The sequence below is a fragment of the Zophobas morio genome, unplaced genomic scaffold (genome assembly GCF_036711695.1).
Source record: "Zophobas morio isolate AGI-343-1 ecotype UQ-CSIRO unplaced genomic scaffold, CSIRO_AGI_Zmor_V1 ptg000076l, whole genome shotgun sequence".
In the NCBI taxonomy this organism is placed as follows: Eukaryota; Metazoa; Arthropoda; class Insecta; order Coleoptera; family Tenebrionidae; genus Zophobas; species Zophobas morio.
In genome coordinates, this window is record NW_026972181.1 from 1,273,843 (window position 1) to 1,292,082 (window position 18,240).

Here is an 18,240-nt window from a genome sequence, read left to right on the forward strand (position 1 = left end):
ACGCTAGCTATCTGTTGAGTAATATCTTTGATCTCAACTTTCGTGTTTCTGTTACTTTCCACCACCTTCTTTAGGTTTTTTTATATTTTTATCTAGTTTTCTAAAAAGAGAAAGAATTTTCTCCTGTTTAGCAACACTAGATCCTACCACCGCTACTCTCTCCACTTGGGGACTATCCTCATCAGTCCTCGGTCTTTTAACTGATTTACTACGTTTTGAATCTTCATCCCATGTCAGATCCACGTAGCTAACATTGCTTGGTGTAAGTGGTTCCCTGCCCCTGCCTTCCAAACTTCCTATGGAGACTCTTGTTGGTGTTCCACCCCATACCTCTGGAGGAGAAGTCGTAACTTTGCAAAGAATTTTCTTACGTGGCGTGCTTGTACTCCCAGTAGCATTTACCAACCCAGAGGCCTGAGAGATCACCTCCTGTGTTGGCTGTTGAGCAGACGCTGGATGACGGTCGGGCGAAGCCTGCTCAGGCACTTCACTCCCGACCGGAACTGGGGTTCCGAGTCCCTGCTCCGTAAAATCCGTTTCGTGGTGTTGTTCCATCATAATTTTTTCTGTTTTCTGGCAGGGTTTTCTCCCTGTTAGAGTGGTCCATCTTCTCGCCGGGTCGTCAACGAATATCGATACGGGAGTAAGATAAAAGAACAGAGATTAAAGACCCCTAGCCTTCGGAATCGAAAAACAAAAGTTGGCCAAGAGGGGCCGACAGTTAGGTTTAAAGTCAGCTGCACATTGAAGAGGGAAGAAAGCAACTGAGAAGAAAAAGAACCAGCCATACAGGGTGATGACTGGGGGTGGTCCGCGGCGAAGCATTTCACAGGGATATCGAGGAATATTACTTCCTCTCACCCTGCTTATATACAAAACTGGCCGTTCGCCTATCCGCCACCCGGGGGACGCGCCTGGTAGTTAGCCACCCCAGGGACCTGACCTGACCTTTTTTTTTTTGTGTGAAAGGGGAAACTCTCATGGGCACCAGAGACTTAAGTTCGATCGTCTCTGGTAGTGTCAGACTTTTACCGACTAAAAACCCTTTCTCGACCAGCTGTTCTCCTACCCCCCCGGACCCGCGTTAGCATTACTTCAGGGGGGTGGTTGGTCGTAGCTTCTTCTTCTTCTTATCCTTTCCTGTTTTCTTCTGCCCTCTTTTTTATATTATATTATCACGATTAGATGTCATGTTTTTTTTCCGATTTGTTCTCTTCTTTTTTTTTATCTGTGTCTCTTTCTTAATGATGCTAGGGTCCTCTTTCGTCTTTCTTTCTTTTTTTTTCTCATTCAATCATCTCTCTCCTTTCTCTCTCTCTCTCTCTCATACTCACATTTCGCTTTCATTACTGTAACTAACATCCGTTCTATTACCTTCCATCCTTCTTCACTCTCCAACATCTTCTCAACCATATTATCAACATTCACCCTCATGCCCAATTCAACTTCGCATTCTTCTCTCACTCTCGTCCATCTGTGACAATCAAAAATCGCATGCTCTACATCTTCTTCCACTCCTTCCTCGCAATACCAGCAATCTGAACATTCAATCTTGCCTATCCTTTTCAGATAGGCCCCAAAACTTCCGTGGCCAGTGAGCACTTGGGCGGTGTAGTGGTTAACATCCCCGTGCCCCCTGCCGACCCATTCAGTGAGGTTCGGGATTAGCCGCCTTGTCCAGGCGGCCTTCTCCGTCTGCCTCCACCTTTCGCACCACGCTTGCATCAGATCCTTTCTCGCCTCCCTTTTACATGCCACTGAGGGACCCGAACTCGACTCCTTCACCCTTTCGTTCTTCCTCCTCTTCCATTCCTGAAGACGCTCTTCCGCCAGCAGATCCAGCGGAGGGACCCCAGCCAGCACGCTGTCGATACTTCTGTATGCGGTATCCATCGATCCACACCTCCGCCCCATACAACAAAATCCCATGAACGACACTGCCCAACACTCTCATTTTGCTCGCCCTGGGTCCTCTCTGGATAGTAGTCGGTCCAGGGCAGCCACAACCAACTTAGCCTTCCGTACCACCCGTTCCACTTGCTCGGCCACACTGAGGTTTCGTTGGAATTCCACCCCAAGGTACCTCACCGCTTCCCGGGCCTCTATCGCTCTACCTTCCATACACACACTCATTCCACGTATCGTTCTCCGCCCTACCAAGAGCACCGCTTCGCTCTTATCGGGTGCAAGTGAGAGACCGTTGTCCCCCATCCATGCACCCACGAGCCGCAGTACTTCTTTGGTCCTTTCTCTCAGGTCCTCTTCACTCTTACCTCTCACAATCTCAGCTAAATCATCCGCGTACCCGATGAGCTTTACCCCATCGGGTACCTCCATTCTTAAAACCTCGTCATAAAATATGTTCCACAGGAGCGGCCTCAATACCGACCCCTGCGGAACCCCGGCAGTCATTTCAAATTCACCCATCTCCGTTTGAACCACTCTATTGCTCAGGTAGGACCGCACCACGTTCACGAGGTACGGCTCCACCCCCATACTTACCAGACGTTCCAGAATAATACCCCTCCACGATACCGTGTTGAAGGCATTCCGGACGTCCACAGTCACCATCACACAAAACTGCCGAGTACCCCAGTTTGCTCTTCTAGCGTACTCCCTTGCATCCATCATGGCGTCGATCGTCCCGCCCTAAATCCATACTGCGTCTCCGCCAGACCACCGAGCCTCCGAACGTCGTTCCTCAGTCTCGCAGCCAACATTCCCTCGTACAGCTTGCCCATCCCGTTCAGCAGACAGATGGGCCTATATTTCGCATTCTCTTCTTCCTTTCTTTCTTTCTCTATCAGCACCAGTCTCGCCACCTTCCATTCTTTGGGAACAACCCCTTTCTCCAGACATCTATTCATGACCTCCAGACATTCTTTTCCACATTCTTTGGCATATGTCTTACATACCTCTGGTGGTATCTTATCCGGACCCGGCGCCTTGCCCTTCCTCAACCTCCCGGCCGCCTCCTGCAGCTCTTCGGGGGAGAAGGCTGGCACCTGTACGTCCACCACCAGATCCGGCCACTCTAGAGGCCCGTGCTCGGGAAAGAGCTTACGGGCCTCCTCCATTACATTTTCACCACACGCAGTACCGCTCATTCCTTTTCCCATCCATTTAGTTACTATATTGTATTCATCTCCCCACACATTCCTATCTATTTCCTCGCACACTCTCTTCCACTCTTTTTCCTTTGATCTTTTTATCAACACTGTCAGTTCTTTTTTGTTTCGTTTGTATTCCTTTGCTTTTTCCGCCGACAGTTGGGTATCTCTTCTCTTTTTCTGTCACCTCATCCACTCCCTTCTCTTTCTCAAGCATTCCTTCCTTTTATCCGCAATCTCTTCCGTCCACCAATACACTCCTTTTCTTTTCTCCATGCATCCCTTTTTTTTAAAACCCTATCGCACTTTTCCTCTTGCACTCTTCGTCTCACACACCAGATCCTTACGTTTATCAATTGTCTTCACCCTCTCCTTCATCACCTCAGCCAGTCTTTCCATCTTCTCTTCTGCCACACTCCATCCCCGTTCCTTCATTCTGTCCTCACCTCTCTCACACTCTCCTGTCGTACCCAGTACCCATACTATGTCCTGGTGATCGCTCAGATTCTCCTGTTCTAGCACTCTCCACTCTTTCATTCTTCTAGCCACCCCTTCCGTGCTGAGGGTCAGGTCGATGTGCGACTTCTGAGCACCTCGCAGGAAGGTGGGGGCATTTCCGCAGTTATGACATACCATGCACCTCTCTGACATCCAATCCTCAAGCAAACTACCTCTCAGATCATTCGTTATGGGAGAGCCCCACAGGGGTGACTTCGCAATGAAGTCTCCTGCGACCACCACGTCCCCCTCCCATTTGCTCACACTTTCAGTTAGATCATCCAGGAACTTCCTATATCTCCCAATACCAGTATTAGGAGATATATAGCATCCATACAGTAGCTATTCACTAAACTTGATCAACACAAAACCTTCACACTTCCCAAACATCTCTCCCTTTTGATGTCATCCGCACACTCTCACTGCTACATCTTGTCCCACATCCGTCATCCATTCTACTCCTTTCACTCTCTTTTTATTTGGTTCAAACAGAACTAATACATTCACTCCTTCCTCTTGCACCGTCTTCCACATCACATCCATCGCCACTCCCTTTCTTTGTACATTCACCTGCAACACTATCGTCTCCTTACTCTCCCTACCATTCATATTGTGCCTTTTTTTTTCTTTTAACAGTGAGCGGTATTTTGTTTATTTGCGCCGTTACAGTTTAGGTTTTGCGGAGTTTCCGCTCTTCTCTTAGCTTCTTTTAATGCTGTTCTAAACATCTTACATGCTGAACTGCCCGCTGTGTGCCCTTCTTTCTCGCAAAGTGGACATTTTGCCTCATTGTTACATTGCCCGGCTTGATGACCTTCTTTCCCACATTTATAGCATGTATTTCTTCTATCGATTTCTTCTACACAACCACTCACTGTATGTCCGTAAGCCCAGCACCGGTAACATCGCTGCATCTGCACACGTTCTTCGATTTTACCTTTTACTATCCCTATTATCACGAATTCTTTCCTGGTCAAGGTTTCCGCATTGTCTTTATCTATCATTATCGTGATTGTTTGTGTGCTATTTCTCGTTGGTCTCACTTCGCCTACTTTCATCTCTATTCCTCCTCTATCTCCCAATTCTCTCCTGATTGCCCGTTTTACTTCTTCTTTATTAGTTGTTGCGTCTAAATTCCTTATAAATAGTGTTTTGCTGTTCCTATTTATGTTTGTTATTTTTCTCACGTTTGCTTCTTCAATATTTTCCATAATTGTTTTTCTTGTGTTTTGTTCCTTTTCCTGGTCTTTATCTGTTATAATCGGCATTTTCCCATCTCTCGTGCTCCTCACCGTTCTAATGGCTTTTCTATCTTCCTTTTCCTCTAGTGTAGCTTTTACCTCTTTTAAGAGGGTATTGTAATCCACTCCTTTTTTATCGACCACTATCGCGTACGAATTCGTATCTTTGAGCTGTCTCTTTACCGTTTCTGTTTGGAGGCTTTTCGGTACATACATTTTTATTTTTGTTTGTGTCCGCATGAATATACACTGCATCATCTTTCTCAGTTCTTCTCCTTCTATTTCTGCGATCTTATGTGTCACTATGTTTTCTATTTTTTTTTCATTCGTGTATTCTGACTCTTTTTAATAGGTCCCATAGGTGATCCTTTGTATCTGTCGCCTTTATTTTAATTATCTCCCGAGTTATTTCTCTCACTTCGTCCTTGTTCTTTATGTTTCTTGTTTTGATCGTTTTCTCTATAATTTCAAAGTTGTTTCTCATTTCTGCCATTTCTGGATAACTATCCCTGTACGTTTTTTGAATACTTCGGTTCATATCCGGATCTCTCGGTTCTGCTATGACAATCATGCACTCACTCTTGGTTTCGCTCAATGGGTTTCCCACAACTATCTCTACGTTTTCGAAAACACTTTGTTCCCATACATTATTTTTGATTTTATCAAATTTTTCTCTATTGTCCGCTGCTGATATTTCTTGCTTTGTAACGTTCATTTTTTGAGCACCTCTGTCTGCCTTTTTCTCCGCTTTTCTTAGTTTTTCCATTAACAAGTCTTTTTCTTCATGCACAGCTGCTATTTTTTCTTCCAACTTTTCCTTTGTTATATTACTTTGTTCTTCTATCTGTTTTACTGTCCCCTTCAGGGTGTTTATTTTTTTTGCCACTCTTTTTCTTTTTCATCTTCTTCTTCCTCTTTTACTCTAATGATTTCTATTAATTTTTTATAGCTCCTTTGTATGATTTCGATACTTTTTTTTACAGGTATATGAACCTTCCTGTTTTCTTGAATGATATTACCTAACACCTCTAATTCTTTGCTTAGCCTCTCTTCGGCTTCAGCATGTCGTCTCTTTAGTAGATTTGCATCTCTACCTATTTTATGTTCCTTATTTTCCGGTGATTCGGTCGCCTTCCTCTTCGCTCCCTTCTCTATTTCACTCACGGTCGTATTTGCTCTTGGTCTAACAAGGCTCCATGGTTCCCAGTTGGTTCTCAAGCTGGACACTTTTTGCCCTTCTTTCTCGGGAGGTGTTCTCGATAGTGATTCCCTCCTTTTAAAAGGGTCTTCATCCCTGCTTGTCTCCTTTATTTCGCTTATACCAGAGTTGAAACTCTCGACCTCTTTCCCCTCATCATTTTTCTTTGTATGTGTAAGTTTATCTATTTTTGTTCCCACGTCTGGGGTACCAATCGGAGTTACCCCTCGGCAGTGGTCTCATACCGAGGGGAAGGCATTGATACTGCAAGGTGCGCCTGGTGCCCTGCAGGTTTTTACGACTTCGCTGTCGGTCCTTTTATAGAGGTTGTCTCCACGCGAGCCGGCCGATTAAGGCAAGCCCCCCGGCCAAGGGTCCCCACAGACGTACCACTGCCGCGCTCAACGGCGGTTGTTGAGTGTGGGCCTTGGTTACGGTGTGTGTCCGGGTGGCTACGCTCCACCACCCGCGTTCGGGTCGTGAAGCTAAGTCAAGTCCGTGTCCATGCCGTGTCTGTTACGCTAGTCCCCCCTCGATGTGCCGCCACCTTGTCGTGGTGAGGGGGCTTTTTACAAAGAGTGGCACATACTTACTACCTAAAAACCGAAATCATGTCCATGTTCATAGCTGGGGTCTTCGTCTGCGTTTTTTATTCCTGGAGGTTGTCTCCGCGACAGCTATTTTATTTCCCACCCGGGGGACGCGCCCAGTAGGAGTTTGGCTTCTCCCCTGGGACCTGACCTGACCTGACCTTTTTTTTTATGGAAGGGGAAACCCTCATGGGCACCAGAGACTTAGGTTCGATCGTCTCTGGTAGTGCCTGCACTCTTACTGGCTAAAACCCCTTCCTCGACCAGGTGTTCTCCTACCCCCCCGAAACCGCGTTAGCATTACTTCAGGGGGGTGGTTGGTCGTAGCTTCTTCTTCTTCTTCTTCTTCTTATCTTGTTATCCTTTCCTGTCTTCTTCTTCTGTCTCCCCTCTTTTTTTATATATATATATATATATTATCACGATCCGATCTGTCGTATTGTTTTTTTTTTGGACAGTTTCTTCCGGTTTGTCTATTTTTTTTTATCTGTGTCTCTTAGTGATGCTAGTCCTCTTTCGTCTTTTTTTTTTCATTCAATCATCTCTCACTTCCTGTCTCCTTTCTCTCTCTCTCTCATAATCACATTTCGCTTTCATTACTGTAACTGACATCCGTTCTATTACCTTCCATCCTTCTTCACTCTCCAACATCTTCTCAATCATGTTATCAACATTCACCCTCATGCCCAATTCTACTTCACATTCTTCTCTCTCTCTCGTCCATCTGTGACAATCAAAAATCGCATGCTCTACATCTTCCACTCCTTCCTCGCAATACCAGCAAGCTGAGCATTCAATCTTGCCTATCCTTTTCAGATAGGCCCCAAAACTCCCATGACCAATGAGCACTTGGGAGGTGTAGTGGTTAACCTCCCCGTGCCCCCTGTCGACCCATTCAGTGAGGTTCGGGATTAGCCGCCTCGTCCAGGCGGCCTTCTCCGTCTGCCTCCACCTTTCACTCCACACTCTCATCAGGTCCTCTCTCGCTTTCCTCTTGCACGCCGCTGAGGGGGCCGAAGTCGCCTCCTTCTCCCTTTCATCTTTTCTCCTCTTCCATTCGCGAAGACGTTCCTCCGCCAGTAGATCCAACGGAGGGACCCCAACCAGCACGCACAGTGCCTCCCCGGACACCGTGCGATACGCACAACATACTCGCAGAAGCATATTTCTCTGGGCACCCAGAAGCATCCGTCGATACTTCTGTATGCGGTACCCATCGATCCATGCCTCCGCCCCATACAACAGCATCCCATGAACGACACTGCACAACACTCTCCTTTTCTCGCCCTGGGTCCTCCTACATTGGGTAGCAGTCGGCCCAGGGCACCCACAACCAACTTAGCCTTCCGTACCACCCGTTCCACTTGCTCGGCCACCCTGAGGTTTCTTTGAAAATCCACCCCAAGGTACCTCACCGCTTCCCGGGTCTCTATCGCTCTACCTTCCATGCACACACTCATTCCACGTATCGTTCTCCGCCCTACCAAGAGCACCGCTTCGCTCTTCTCGGGTGCAAGTGAGAGACCGTTGTCCCTCATCCATGCACCCACGAGCCGCAGTGCTTCTTCGGTCCTTTCTCTCAAGTCCTCTTCATTCTTACCTATCGCAATCACCGCCAGATCATCCGCGTACCCGATGAGCTTTACCCCATCAGGTACCTCCATTCTTAAGACCTCATCGTAAAATATGTTCCACAGGAGCGGCCCCAGAACCGACCCCTGCGGAACCCCGGCAGTCATTTTAAATTCGCCCATCTCCGTTTGAACCACTCTTTCGCTCAGATAGGACCGCACCACGTTCACGAGGTACGGTTCCACCCCCATGCTTACAAGACGATCCAGTATCCCTCTCCACGATACCGTATTGAAGGCGTTCCGGACGTCCACAGTCACCATCACACAGAACCGCCGGGTACCCCATGTCCCCACGTTCGCTCCTCTAGCGTACTCCCGTGCATCCATCATGGCGTCGATCGTAGATCGGCCCGCCCTGAACCCATACTGTGTCTCCGCCAGATCGCCGAGCCTCCGAACGTCGTTCCTCAGTCTCTCGGCCAACATTCCCTCATACAGCTTGCCCATCCCATTCAACAGGCAGATGGGCCTATATGTCACTTTCTCTCCTTCCTTTCTTTCCTTTTCTATCATCACCAGTCTCGCCACCTTCCATTCCTTGGGAACTAGCCCCTTCTCCAAGCACTTATTCATCATCTCCAGACATTCTTTTTCACATTCTCTCGCGTAAATCTTACACACCTCTGGTGGTATTTTGTCCGGGCCAGGCGCCTTTCCCTTCCTCAACCTCCCGGCCGCCTCATGCAGCTCGGCGAGAGTGAAGGCCGGCACCTGCCCGTCCACCACCAGATTTTTCCACACTAGAGGCTCGTGCTCTGGAAAGAGCTTGCGAGCCTCCTCCATTACGTTCTCTCCGCACGCGATACCTTTCATTCCTCTTCCCATTCACTTCGTCACAATCTTATATCCTTCTCCCCATACATTCCTGTCTACTTCTTCACACACTCTCTTCCACGCATTTTCCTTCGATATGTTGATCATTATCTTCAATTCTTTTTTTTGTTTGTTTGTATTCTTTCCCTTTCTCCATTATTATTTCTGTATTGCCTCCCTTTTTATAGCACCTCATCCATTTCCTTCTCTTCCTCAAACATTCTCTTCTCTTTTCTGCTATCTCATCCGTCCACCAATACACTCCTTTCCTCTTTCCCATACATCCCTTTTTTTTTAAAACCCTGTCACACATTTCCTCTAGTACTCTCTTCGTCTCATACACTAGGTCTTTACGTTCATCCATCGTCTTTACTCTTTCCTTCATCACCTCAGCCAGTCTTTCCATCTTATCTTCCGCTACGCTCCATCCCATGTCCTTCGTTCTGTCCTCACCTCTCATACACTCTCCTGTCTTACCCAACACCCATACTATGTCCTGGTGATCGCTCAGATTCTCGTGCTCTAGCACTCTCCATTCTTTCATTCTTCTAGCCACCCCTTCCGTGCTGAGGGTCAGGTCAATATGTGACTTCTGAGCACCTCGCAGGAAGGTGGGGGCATTTCCGCAATTGTGACAAACCATGCACCTCTCAGCCATCCAATCCTCGAGCAAGCTTCCTCTCACGTCATTTATTATGGGGGAGCCCCACAGGGGTGACTTCGCATTGAAGTCCCCTGCGACCACCACCTCCCCCTCCCATGTATTCACACTTTCACCCAGATCATCCAGGAACTTTCGATATCTCCCAATACCAGTATTGGGAGATATGTAACATCCATACAATACCCAGTCACTAAACTTGATCCATACAAAACCTTCGCCCTTCCCAAACATCTCTCCCTTTTCATGCCGTCCACACACTCTCACCGCTACATCTTCTCTCACATCTGTCATCCACTCTACCCCTTTCACTCTCTTTTTATTTGGCTCAGACACTACTAGCACATTCACTCCTTCTTCTTGCACCGTTTTCCACATCACATCCATCGCCACTCCCTTTCTTTGTACATTCGTCTGCAGCACTATCGTTTCCTTTCTCTCCCTATCATTCATACTGTGGCTTTTTTTTTTTTTTTTGGTGTGTGTGTTAGTTAGACTTGCTGTCCCGCTCCCCCGACGCGTTTATTTCCATCGACTCCGTTCTTTGTTCTCTCTCCTGTCTATGCTGACACTTCTGCTCTTGCCTCTCACTGCGTATGTTTTCCTTGGCACGTGACAGGGCCCGTTTAAATAGCGTACACTTCCCACTGCCCGCCTTGTGTCCCGTCTTGTTACAGATCGGACACTCTTCTTCATTCTGGCATTCCTTAAGCGAGTGACCTGCCTTTCCACATCTGTAACACAGGTTTCTCCTGTCCGGTCCTTCGCAGATGTTCTCCGTATGGTCATATGTCCAGCATTTATAGCATCTCCTGACCTCGACTGTTTGTTCCACCTGACATGAAACTAATCCTATCCTGATTATTCCCTTTTCCATCTTGCTCTCGTCCTCCTTGTCGTTTATCATTACAGTAGCAGCTTTCGTATTCCCTGTGTTCGGTCTCAGATCTCCGATTCTAAATCCAACCCCATGCTTTTTGCCTAGTGTCCGCTCGAGACTTTCGATCACTTCTTCCTTTTCTGTGGTCGCATCCATTACTCTTATACGGTAGCTTGTTCCCTTCGTCGACATCTTCCCTACCGTCTTAATGTTGACTTTTTCAGGCAGTTGATTTATTAGGTGCCTAATTTCGCTTATCGCTTCATCATTTTTCTCGGTTATAATCAATAGTTTCCCGTCTTTTGTGCTCTTCAAGCTTTTAATGCTATCTCCCGCTCTATTTGTGTTTATTGCCGCTTTGACATTAGCTATTGTGTTTACAAAGTCCTTCCCCTTTTGCTCTACCACCAGCCCGTATGTTTTCCTCTCCCTGATTTTCTCAGGGGCGACCGTTTGTTTTGTAGTATAGATACATACCTTGGTCTCCGTCTCTTGGAAGACGCATTCCACCATTTTCCGCATATTCTGTACCGTCATGTTTTTAACATGGTGGAGCGCCACCCATTCATTTGCTGCTGTCTCATCTTTAACTTTTTGTAACTGGTCCCATAAATTTTGTTCCGTGCCGTCATAGGTCACTTTAATAATTTTTCTTTGCGCTAACTCTCCCCTCTCCTTCGTACGCGTCCTGGTTATTTGTTCGAGAACCTCGAAGTCTTCGTCCACGCTCATTAGTTCTGGAAATCTGTCCCGGTATATCTTTTGAATACTTATATTCCTTTCTAGGTCCTCGGGTTCCACAATTACTACTTTCACCACACTGTCTTTGGTCTCTAATGGATTACCAACTTTTATCTCTGACCTGATGTATATATTATCATCCCATCTGTGCCTCTCTATTAATTTCCAGCCTTCGTAGGTGTTTATGCCCTTTACACTACTTACTGAGTCGGTTCTGTTTTCATGATTTTGCAGGGTTTCTATTTTTTGTTTTGCCTCTTCTAATTCCTTCCTTATAACTTCTTTCTCTTCTGCCATTTCCGCAATCTTTGCCTCTAGTGCATTTATTTGCTGTTCTAATTTGGAACTTTCGGCTTCTTCTGTTTGGCTCTCCACGTCATATTTAGGCATTTCAAATACTTCCCATCTATGTTCTTCTAACCACTCTCTTGTAGTGTCCCTTAAAAGAACCGCTTTTTGTTTTCTCAGTGCAAGTGCTATGTCTTTTATTTCTCTTTTCGTGTTTGGGTTTTCTTCAATTTTTTTGCTTAGGTCCTCGATATGTTTTTTGATCATATTGAGCGTCTCCAATAGTACAAACGCCGTGGGGTTCTCCTTTTTCTTGAGTATTTCCTCCTTATGCGGAGTCGTTTCTCCTCTTTTCCTTTTTCTGTCATCTTCCGGCGTGCTACATGAATTTGACCTTCGTAACTGCTCAATTGCAGAAACTGAGTAAATTCTTCCTCCTATACTGTTTCTTGGCGTTCCAATTGTTTTGTTTGTATCTCCCATATTTTGTCCCACGAGTTGGGCACATATATCGGTCACCCCCCGGCAGTGGTCCCATACCGGGGAGAAGGCATTTATACTGTGGGGTGCGCCTGGTGCCCCACAGGTTTTAACGACTTCGCTGTCGGTTTTTTATAGAGGTTTGTCTCCTCGCGAGCCGGCCGGTTAAGGCAAGCTCCCCGGTCGTGGGTCCCTGCCAACATACCCCCGCCGCGCTCAACGGAGGTTGCTGAGGGCAGGCCACGATTACGGTGTGTGTCCGGGCGGCTACGCTCCACCGCCCGCCTCCCGTTCATTCACCCAAATCGTTGTCCGGTCCATTGCCAATGTCAGTACGTTAGTCCTCCCTCGATGGGTGGCCACCTTGACGTGGTGAGGGAGCTTTGTACCAAGAGCCACCCATACTCACTAACTATAACCCGAGCCATGTCCTTGTACGCGCCAGAGTTGTTGTCTTGTTTTTTATTCCTGGAGGTTGTCTCCTCCGTTGCTCTATTTGGTCCGCGGTGGCTATTTTATTTCACCACTACCCGCCGGCTAGCCGGTGAGGGCATTCCCCTATCCGCCACGTGGGGGACGCGCCCGGTAGGAGTTTGGCTTCTCCCCCGAGACCTGACCTGACCTGACCTGACCTACTCTTTTTTGGATGGCAGAGTTAGCCCTATTTTAAGGGTACACTACATCGGGTCCAAATTACTTTGGGTCCGGGTATTATTTACCCGTACATTGTACGGGCTCGGCCGGTGTTGTCGCCTTTTTTCTGCCATCATCTTCCTCTTCTCCTCTCCGCTTCAACCTGGAATCGCGCTAGCATCACTTCAGGCTCAAGCGGGGGCTTTCTCATTTTTTTTTTTTTAATGTTGGGTATGTCGTCGTCTTTCTTCTTCCTCTCTCCTTTGCATAGTGTCGTCCACGTAGTCAGCGATTAGTTTCCATTATTGGCCCTTTTCCACTCCTTCGGGAATTCCCCCTTCACCACTCGTTCATCATTTCGGTCACGTATTTAGGACACACTTCCACTGTCATTTTAGGTATCTCCGAGGGTATCCCGTCAGGTCCTGGCGCCTTCTTGTTCCTCATTCTTCCGGCGGCTTGTTGTGCTTCTATCTCACTAATCGTCGGGGTCACCACCTCTGTTCTTATTGGCCATTTTTGTATGCTGCGCGTTGGAAACAATTCATTTATCACCTCAGCTCTTATCTCCTCATTTATCTTTGTTGCCGGTTTTCTGAGCTTCTTGCATACTATTCTGTAGCCGTCCCCCCATACGTCTCTGTCGACTTCTTCCATAAGTTCCTTCCACTTCTTCTCTTTGCTGTCCTTAATAGCTAGTTGCAGGGACTTGTTTTTTCCTCTATAGTCTTCCTGTAGGGCAGGTTGTGCTCCATTATGTTTCCTAGCTCTCAGAAGAACCCTTCTAGCCCTGGTAGATGCCTTCCATTTTTCCGCAATATCGTTATTCCACCAGTAGGTTTGTCTCCTCGTTCTTCCCCCTCTCTTTTTTGGAATGGTTTCGTTGCACGCCTCTGTAATAGCTTGCATACACGCTCCCGGTGTCTTTTCGTCGGTTTGATCTAGTTTCCTTTTTATGGCATTTCGCGTCTTATCTGGGTTCATTTTCTGCAAGTTCCACCTGTTTGCTGTTGGTTCTTTCCCAGCGGCGGGAACGGCCTGTTGGGCAACCTCATAATACAGGAACGTATGATCGCTGAGCGTTTCATCATCTAACACAGCCCACTTCCTCACTTGGTCTTTCAAATCTTCAGTTCCTACTGTGATGTCGGCTATGGACGATCCATTCCATCTCATGACAGTTGGCTTTTCTCCTTCGTTATAAACGGTTAGGTTCTTGCTAGCTATCCACTCGGCCACAATGCAGCCTCTGCGATCAGTTCTCTTTTCCCCCCACTCGGCAGATTTCCCGTTGAAGTCCCCTGCGATGAGGCTTCTCTTCGGTCTTTGGCCGAGAACGTCATTTATTTCACCCAGAATTCTCTCCGTATTTTCCATTGGGTCGTTACGTGGTATATAAACACTATAGAATTTAATTTTGTTTATCTCGGCCATGACCACTCCTTCCCGGCTTTCAGTTACTCCCAAGCTGAGTTCTCTATTTCTTATCTTGATTCCAGTATTGAGTAACTTGTCTTTCATCCAGCTTTCGTCGTTTCTGATAAGATTCATGTTGGGTTCACTAGCTATTATGATGTCCACGCCTAATTCTAGTGATTTTGCCTCCATGAGGTCATGAGACCTAGGTCTTCGGTTCAGATTTATTTGTAATACTTTCATTGTTCTCATTTTTGTTTTTGCGGCTACTATATCGGCCAGGTCATGCGCCGCCCTAGACCTGCCTACATTTGTTTGTAATACTTTAGTCATTTTGATCTCCGAACACACTGTCCGCAACTGAAAGTGCTCGGTTTTTTTCTCTGATCAGTTTTCTAAAGTAAGGACATTTCGTCTGATCTTGTCTATGTCCCTCTTTTTTACATTCTATACAATAAGGCGGATTCGTGCATTCACTTGCTTCGTGGTTTTCTTTGCCGCAGTTTAGGCATTGTTTTGACCTATCTTCTCCGACACACTGGTCTCTTCTATGCCCAAAACTTAAGCATCTAAAACATCTTGTCAAGTTTACTCTACGCCTCACCCTACAATCAACCCAGCCCACTTTCATTTTACCCTTGTTCACGATGTTTGTTGCTGCATCTTTCCTAAGTGCCACCGTCGCTGTTTGGTTTCCTATACGTGTTGGACGCATGGATATAACTTTTATTTCTTCTTCTGTTATGTTTTTTCCGCACTCTATCATGACGGCTCTTCTTATTTCTTCCATTTCAGTACTCGCATCGATACCTGTGATGTGTACCATTGTGTCGTTTGTTTTTTGTATCATCTTTACCTTGTCTTTTTGTTCTCTTAATATTGCCTCTCTTAGTGCTGCGGGTTTTTTTGTGCCTCCCGCTACCTCGATTAACAGGTCTCCTTTATTGGTCTTCCTGATTGCATGTATTTTTGCCCCAGTTTCTTCGAGGTTTACTCTGTTCTTAACCCCCTTTAGGATTTCTGTGAACGTACGCCCTTCTTCTTTGACAATCAGTTTTTCAACCTTATCTTTTTCTATTCCTCCCACTGTGCTTTTTTTATTTCCTTTCTTAGTGATTATAGTAACTTCTATCTCTGTCCCTCGGAAGACGTATTCTATAATCTTTTTGAGATAGCTCTCATTTACATACCCTCTCATGCGTGCTAGTGTGATACGTTTCATTTCTAACGCCACCATTTCATCTCTCCATTTCCTGACAAGGTCGTAGAGCTTTTCTATGTCTGTAATCTGTGCGGCATCCATTGTATAGGGCAGAATAAAATACGTACTTTTTTTGTGCCGCATTTGCCGACTCCTACTATCCACTACTTCGGTCTCTTTCCTTATATACTCTATTTGACCTTCTACCAATCCCTCTGCAACCATTTGTCTTACTTCGTACGCGACGCTATCATAGAACTTTGGTAGCACTATAGTGTCCCTTGGGTTAATCAGAAGCGCCAGGTCTACATCTTCCATGTTTACTCTATTGGGATCCTACTGTTCACTTTTTGTAGCTTCGAATATATGTTCTTCCCATTTTAGGTCAATAATGCTTTTTAGTTCCTCGAAGGATCTATTTGTTTTTTCTAGTGTCTTTTGGATTTTTTCTTCTATTTCTATTTCTGCTGTCTTTTTCTTTTCGTCTATGTCATCTACCTGTATCTCTATGGATCTCGTTTCCGGCTTATTTCTTTCAATTTTAGGTTTCTTGTGCTTTGTTACTTCCTTATACTCTTGGATTTTTTTATGTACTATCTCTATCTTTCGATTAATTTTCCTTATGACTTTTTCATTTCCTCTTTTGTATTTGGCGCCTTCTCTAGGAGGCGTCCCAGTTCTTCGTTACCCTTGACAAGAAACCTCATGTCTTTTTCGATTTCAGTAAACTCGCTCACTTCCATCTCTTGCAGTTTCTGCTTTAAGACGCATTTTCTCGCCTCACCACCTTCATTTACGTTTAGTTCAAAAGTCTGTGCTGAAGTTGGACTGATTTCTTGTTCTTCTTTCATTTTGCTTATCATTTCTTTCAGTTCTTCCATTTCTGCTTGTCGTTCCCTGTCTCGCGCTTCTGCTTCTTTCAGTTTGTTCTCTAGTTCCTTTATGCGCTCCTCGCTTCTGAACTCTTCTTGTTTTTGTCTTTTACTCTTAGGCGAAATTACCTTTCCTGCTAACCAGATCGTTAGTTTTTCATTTAGGAGCTGTGATGCTGACTTCACAAGTCCACTGGAGATGGTTTTTATTTCTCGCTTTGTATTAGGGTTTTTCGCTACCACTTGGCTTAGCTTACTTATTTCATTTGCTGTCTTATGTAAAACCTTAAGTAATTTTTTGGCTTCGTCTTCCGTTTCTGTGGGCTTTTCAGTTTCTCCCAGCCTTCTCTTCGGGGTCGCTTGCCACCATATTTGGTTCTTTTGCTCTCCTCGAGTTTCGGTGTCTTTCGCCACTTCTTCATCATCTGCGGTGAGGTCGAGAAATACCGTCGGTATATCCGAAGTTGAAAAACTTCTATTTCGTTGGTTTGACATTTCTTTAGGGGTACTTTGCCTGTGTTTGGCCTCTTTTTGCAGTTTCATGTCGGTTTCATCCGAATCTTCGAAAGCTTCACTTTCCTGTTTTTCCCCCATATCTCCCCTTGGGTTACATTCCTCTCCATTGACTTCTGCGTCCGTGCCGTTATCTATTGATGTCACGTTCACATTCACATCCACATCCACATCGCCAGTAGCTTTATCCAGTTCTCCGGCCTGGTCTTCCACCGTAAGAACCTCGCAGTCGTCGGCTGACGATCGGGGGGGGGGGGGGGGCTGCGCTACCACCCACACCTCCGACCGGAACTGGGGGATCCGCCCCCTGCTCCGTAAACACACTCTTCACTTCTTTGTCCTGTTGTGAAATATCCTGTTTAATTGGGGTTGCTCCGGCAGCATGTGCAAGCGTAGTTAGGAGGAAGCGAGTCCGAAGTCAAGCTGAGTTGCATTTTCTTTTCCGCGATTGCTAAGTATCAACTCAATCAAAATTAAGGAGGTCATGTCATTACTCCGCAACTATGGCCGGTCACATGACTATAGTTGTCAATATATAACTTTTGGCTCGCACCTGAAGAAGTTAGTTGTATTTGTATTTGTAGTTGAAGAAGTAGTTGTAGTTGTAGCAGACAAGTGATAATTGTAACCAACACCCGTACCAGCGACATTTTCTTCTAATAAATTTGGTATACTGCCCAATCTGTTTGAATTGCCAACCCCTACGCGCAACAGTGGTGTCAGGTGTGTTTCAAGTGTTTACTTTTGGCTATTTCGGCGAATTCAAAAGTAACATTAGGTGTAGTTGAGTGCCCACTTTTGGCTACTTTGGCGATTTCAAAGGTGGTTAGCATTTCTTCTGAAGGTTAAGCAACAACAGCAGTAATTGGGTAGTCCAGCGTACCAAGTGGTCCAGGAGCAGCGTGGTTCAACAACAGCAGCCCAGCGTCATCAGGATCCAGCAGCAACACGGTGTGGCAGCAACAAGCAGCAACACGGTGTGGCAGCAACAAGCAGCATCACCAGGATCCAAGAGCAGCAGGGAGTGTGTTGTGCTGTGTACGTGGTGCAAATCGCTGTGAGTGCGCGTTACCATCTTCGTCGTTCAGTGCTTCATCAGCGCCAAGTTACAATTATTCCCGTAAGTTTTCCATTTTCTATCACATTTTTTTTTCGCATATTGTTATTTTTGTGGGTTAAATTCTTAAATAAACATGGCTTTCCAAATTGATATCGCGCTAAAGATGATTCCCGAGTTTAATGGAAATAAAGAGAATCTTCATAAATTTATTGCTTGTTCCGACATAGTTGGAGTTTCTGCTACTACAAGAGAACAAAAAGAAACCTTTCTGAACGTAATAAAATCAAAATTATGTGGATCAGCCTATAACCTCATTAAATATAAGGTTTTTGACAGTTGGGAACAATTAAAAATAATTTTGCAACAGCAATACTTGAAAAAAAGGACCATTGCACAGATTCAGGCAGAATT

General features: G+C 45.9%; 3 protein-coding genes across 3 annotated transcripts; all 3 read right to left on the reverse strand.

Annotated features, from left to right (window-relative positions):
* Window positions 1–2,627: 2,627 nt before the first annotated feature.
* On the reverse strand, window positions 2,628–4,217 carry LOC135143805 (uncharacterized). Its single transcript, XM_064075745.1, has 3 exons — window positions 4,026–4,217; window positions 3,417–3,950; window positions 2,628–3,197 (listed from the first exon to the last, which is right to left on the reverse strand). Exons 1-3 carry the CDS (start codon window positions 4,215–4,217, stop codon window positions 2,628–2,630), a joined length of 1,296 nt encoding a protein of 431 aa, XP_063931815.1.
* A 4,931-nt stretch (window positions 4,218–9,148) lies between these two features.
* LOC135143806 (uncharacterized) lies at window positions 9,149–10,198 on the reverse strand. Its single transcript, XM_064075746.1, has one exon. The coding sequence runs from the start codon at window positions 10,196–10,198 to the stop codon at window positions 9,149–9,151; it is 1,050 nt and encodes a 349-aa protein (XP_063931816.1).
* A 2,908-nt stretch (window positions 10,199–13,106) lies between these two features.
* Window positions 13,107–14,426, reverse strand: LOC135143807 (uncharacterized). Its single transcript, XM_064075747.1, has one exon. The coding sequence runs from the start codon at window positions 14,424–14,426 to the stop codon at window positions 13,107–13,109; it is 1,320 nt and encodes a 439-aa protein (XP_063931817.1).
* Window positions 14,427–18,240: the final 3,814 nt, after the last annotated feature.

Coding starts and splice junctions, on each gene's coding strand:
- LOC135143805 (XM_064075745.1), bottom strand. CDS start 4,217: ATGAATGGTAGGGAGAGTAAGGAGACGATAGTGTTGCAGGTGAATGTA. Junction 3,951..4,025: donor GACAAGATGTAGCAGTGAGA/GTGTGCGGATGA, acceptor TTTAGTGAATAG/CTACTGTATGGATGCTATAT. Junction 3,198..3,416: donor CGAAGAGTGCAAGAGGAAAA/GTGCGATAGGGT, acceptor AAAAGATCAAAG/GAAAAAGAGTGGAAGAGAGT.
- LOC135143806 (XM_064075746.1), bottom strand. CDS start 10,198: ATGAATGATAGGGAGAGAAAGGAAACGATAGTGCTGCAGACGAATGTA.
- LOC135143807 (XM_064075747.1), bottom strand. CDS start 14,426: ATGAAAGTATTACAAATAAATCTGAACCGAAGACCTAGGTCTCATGAC.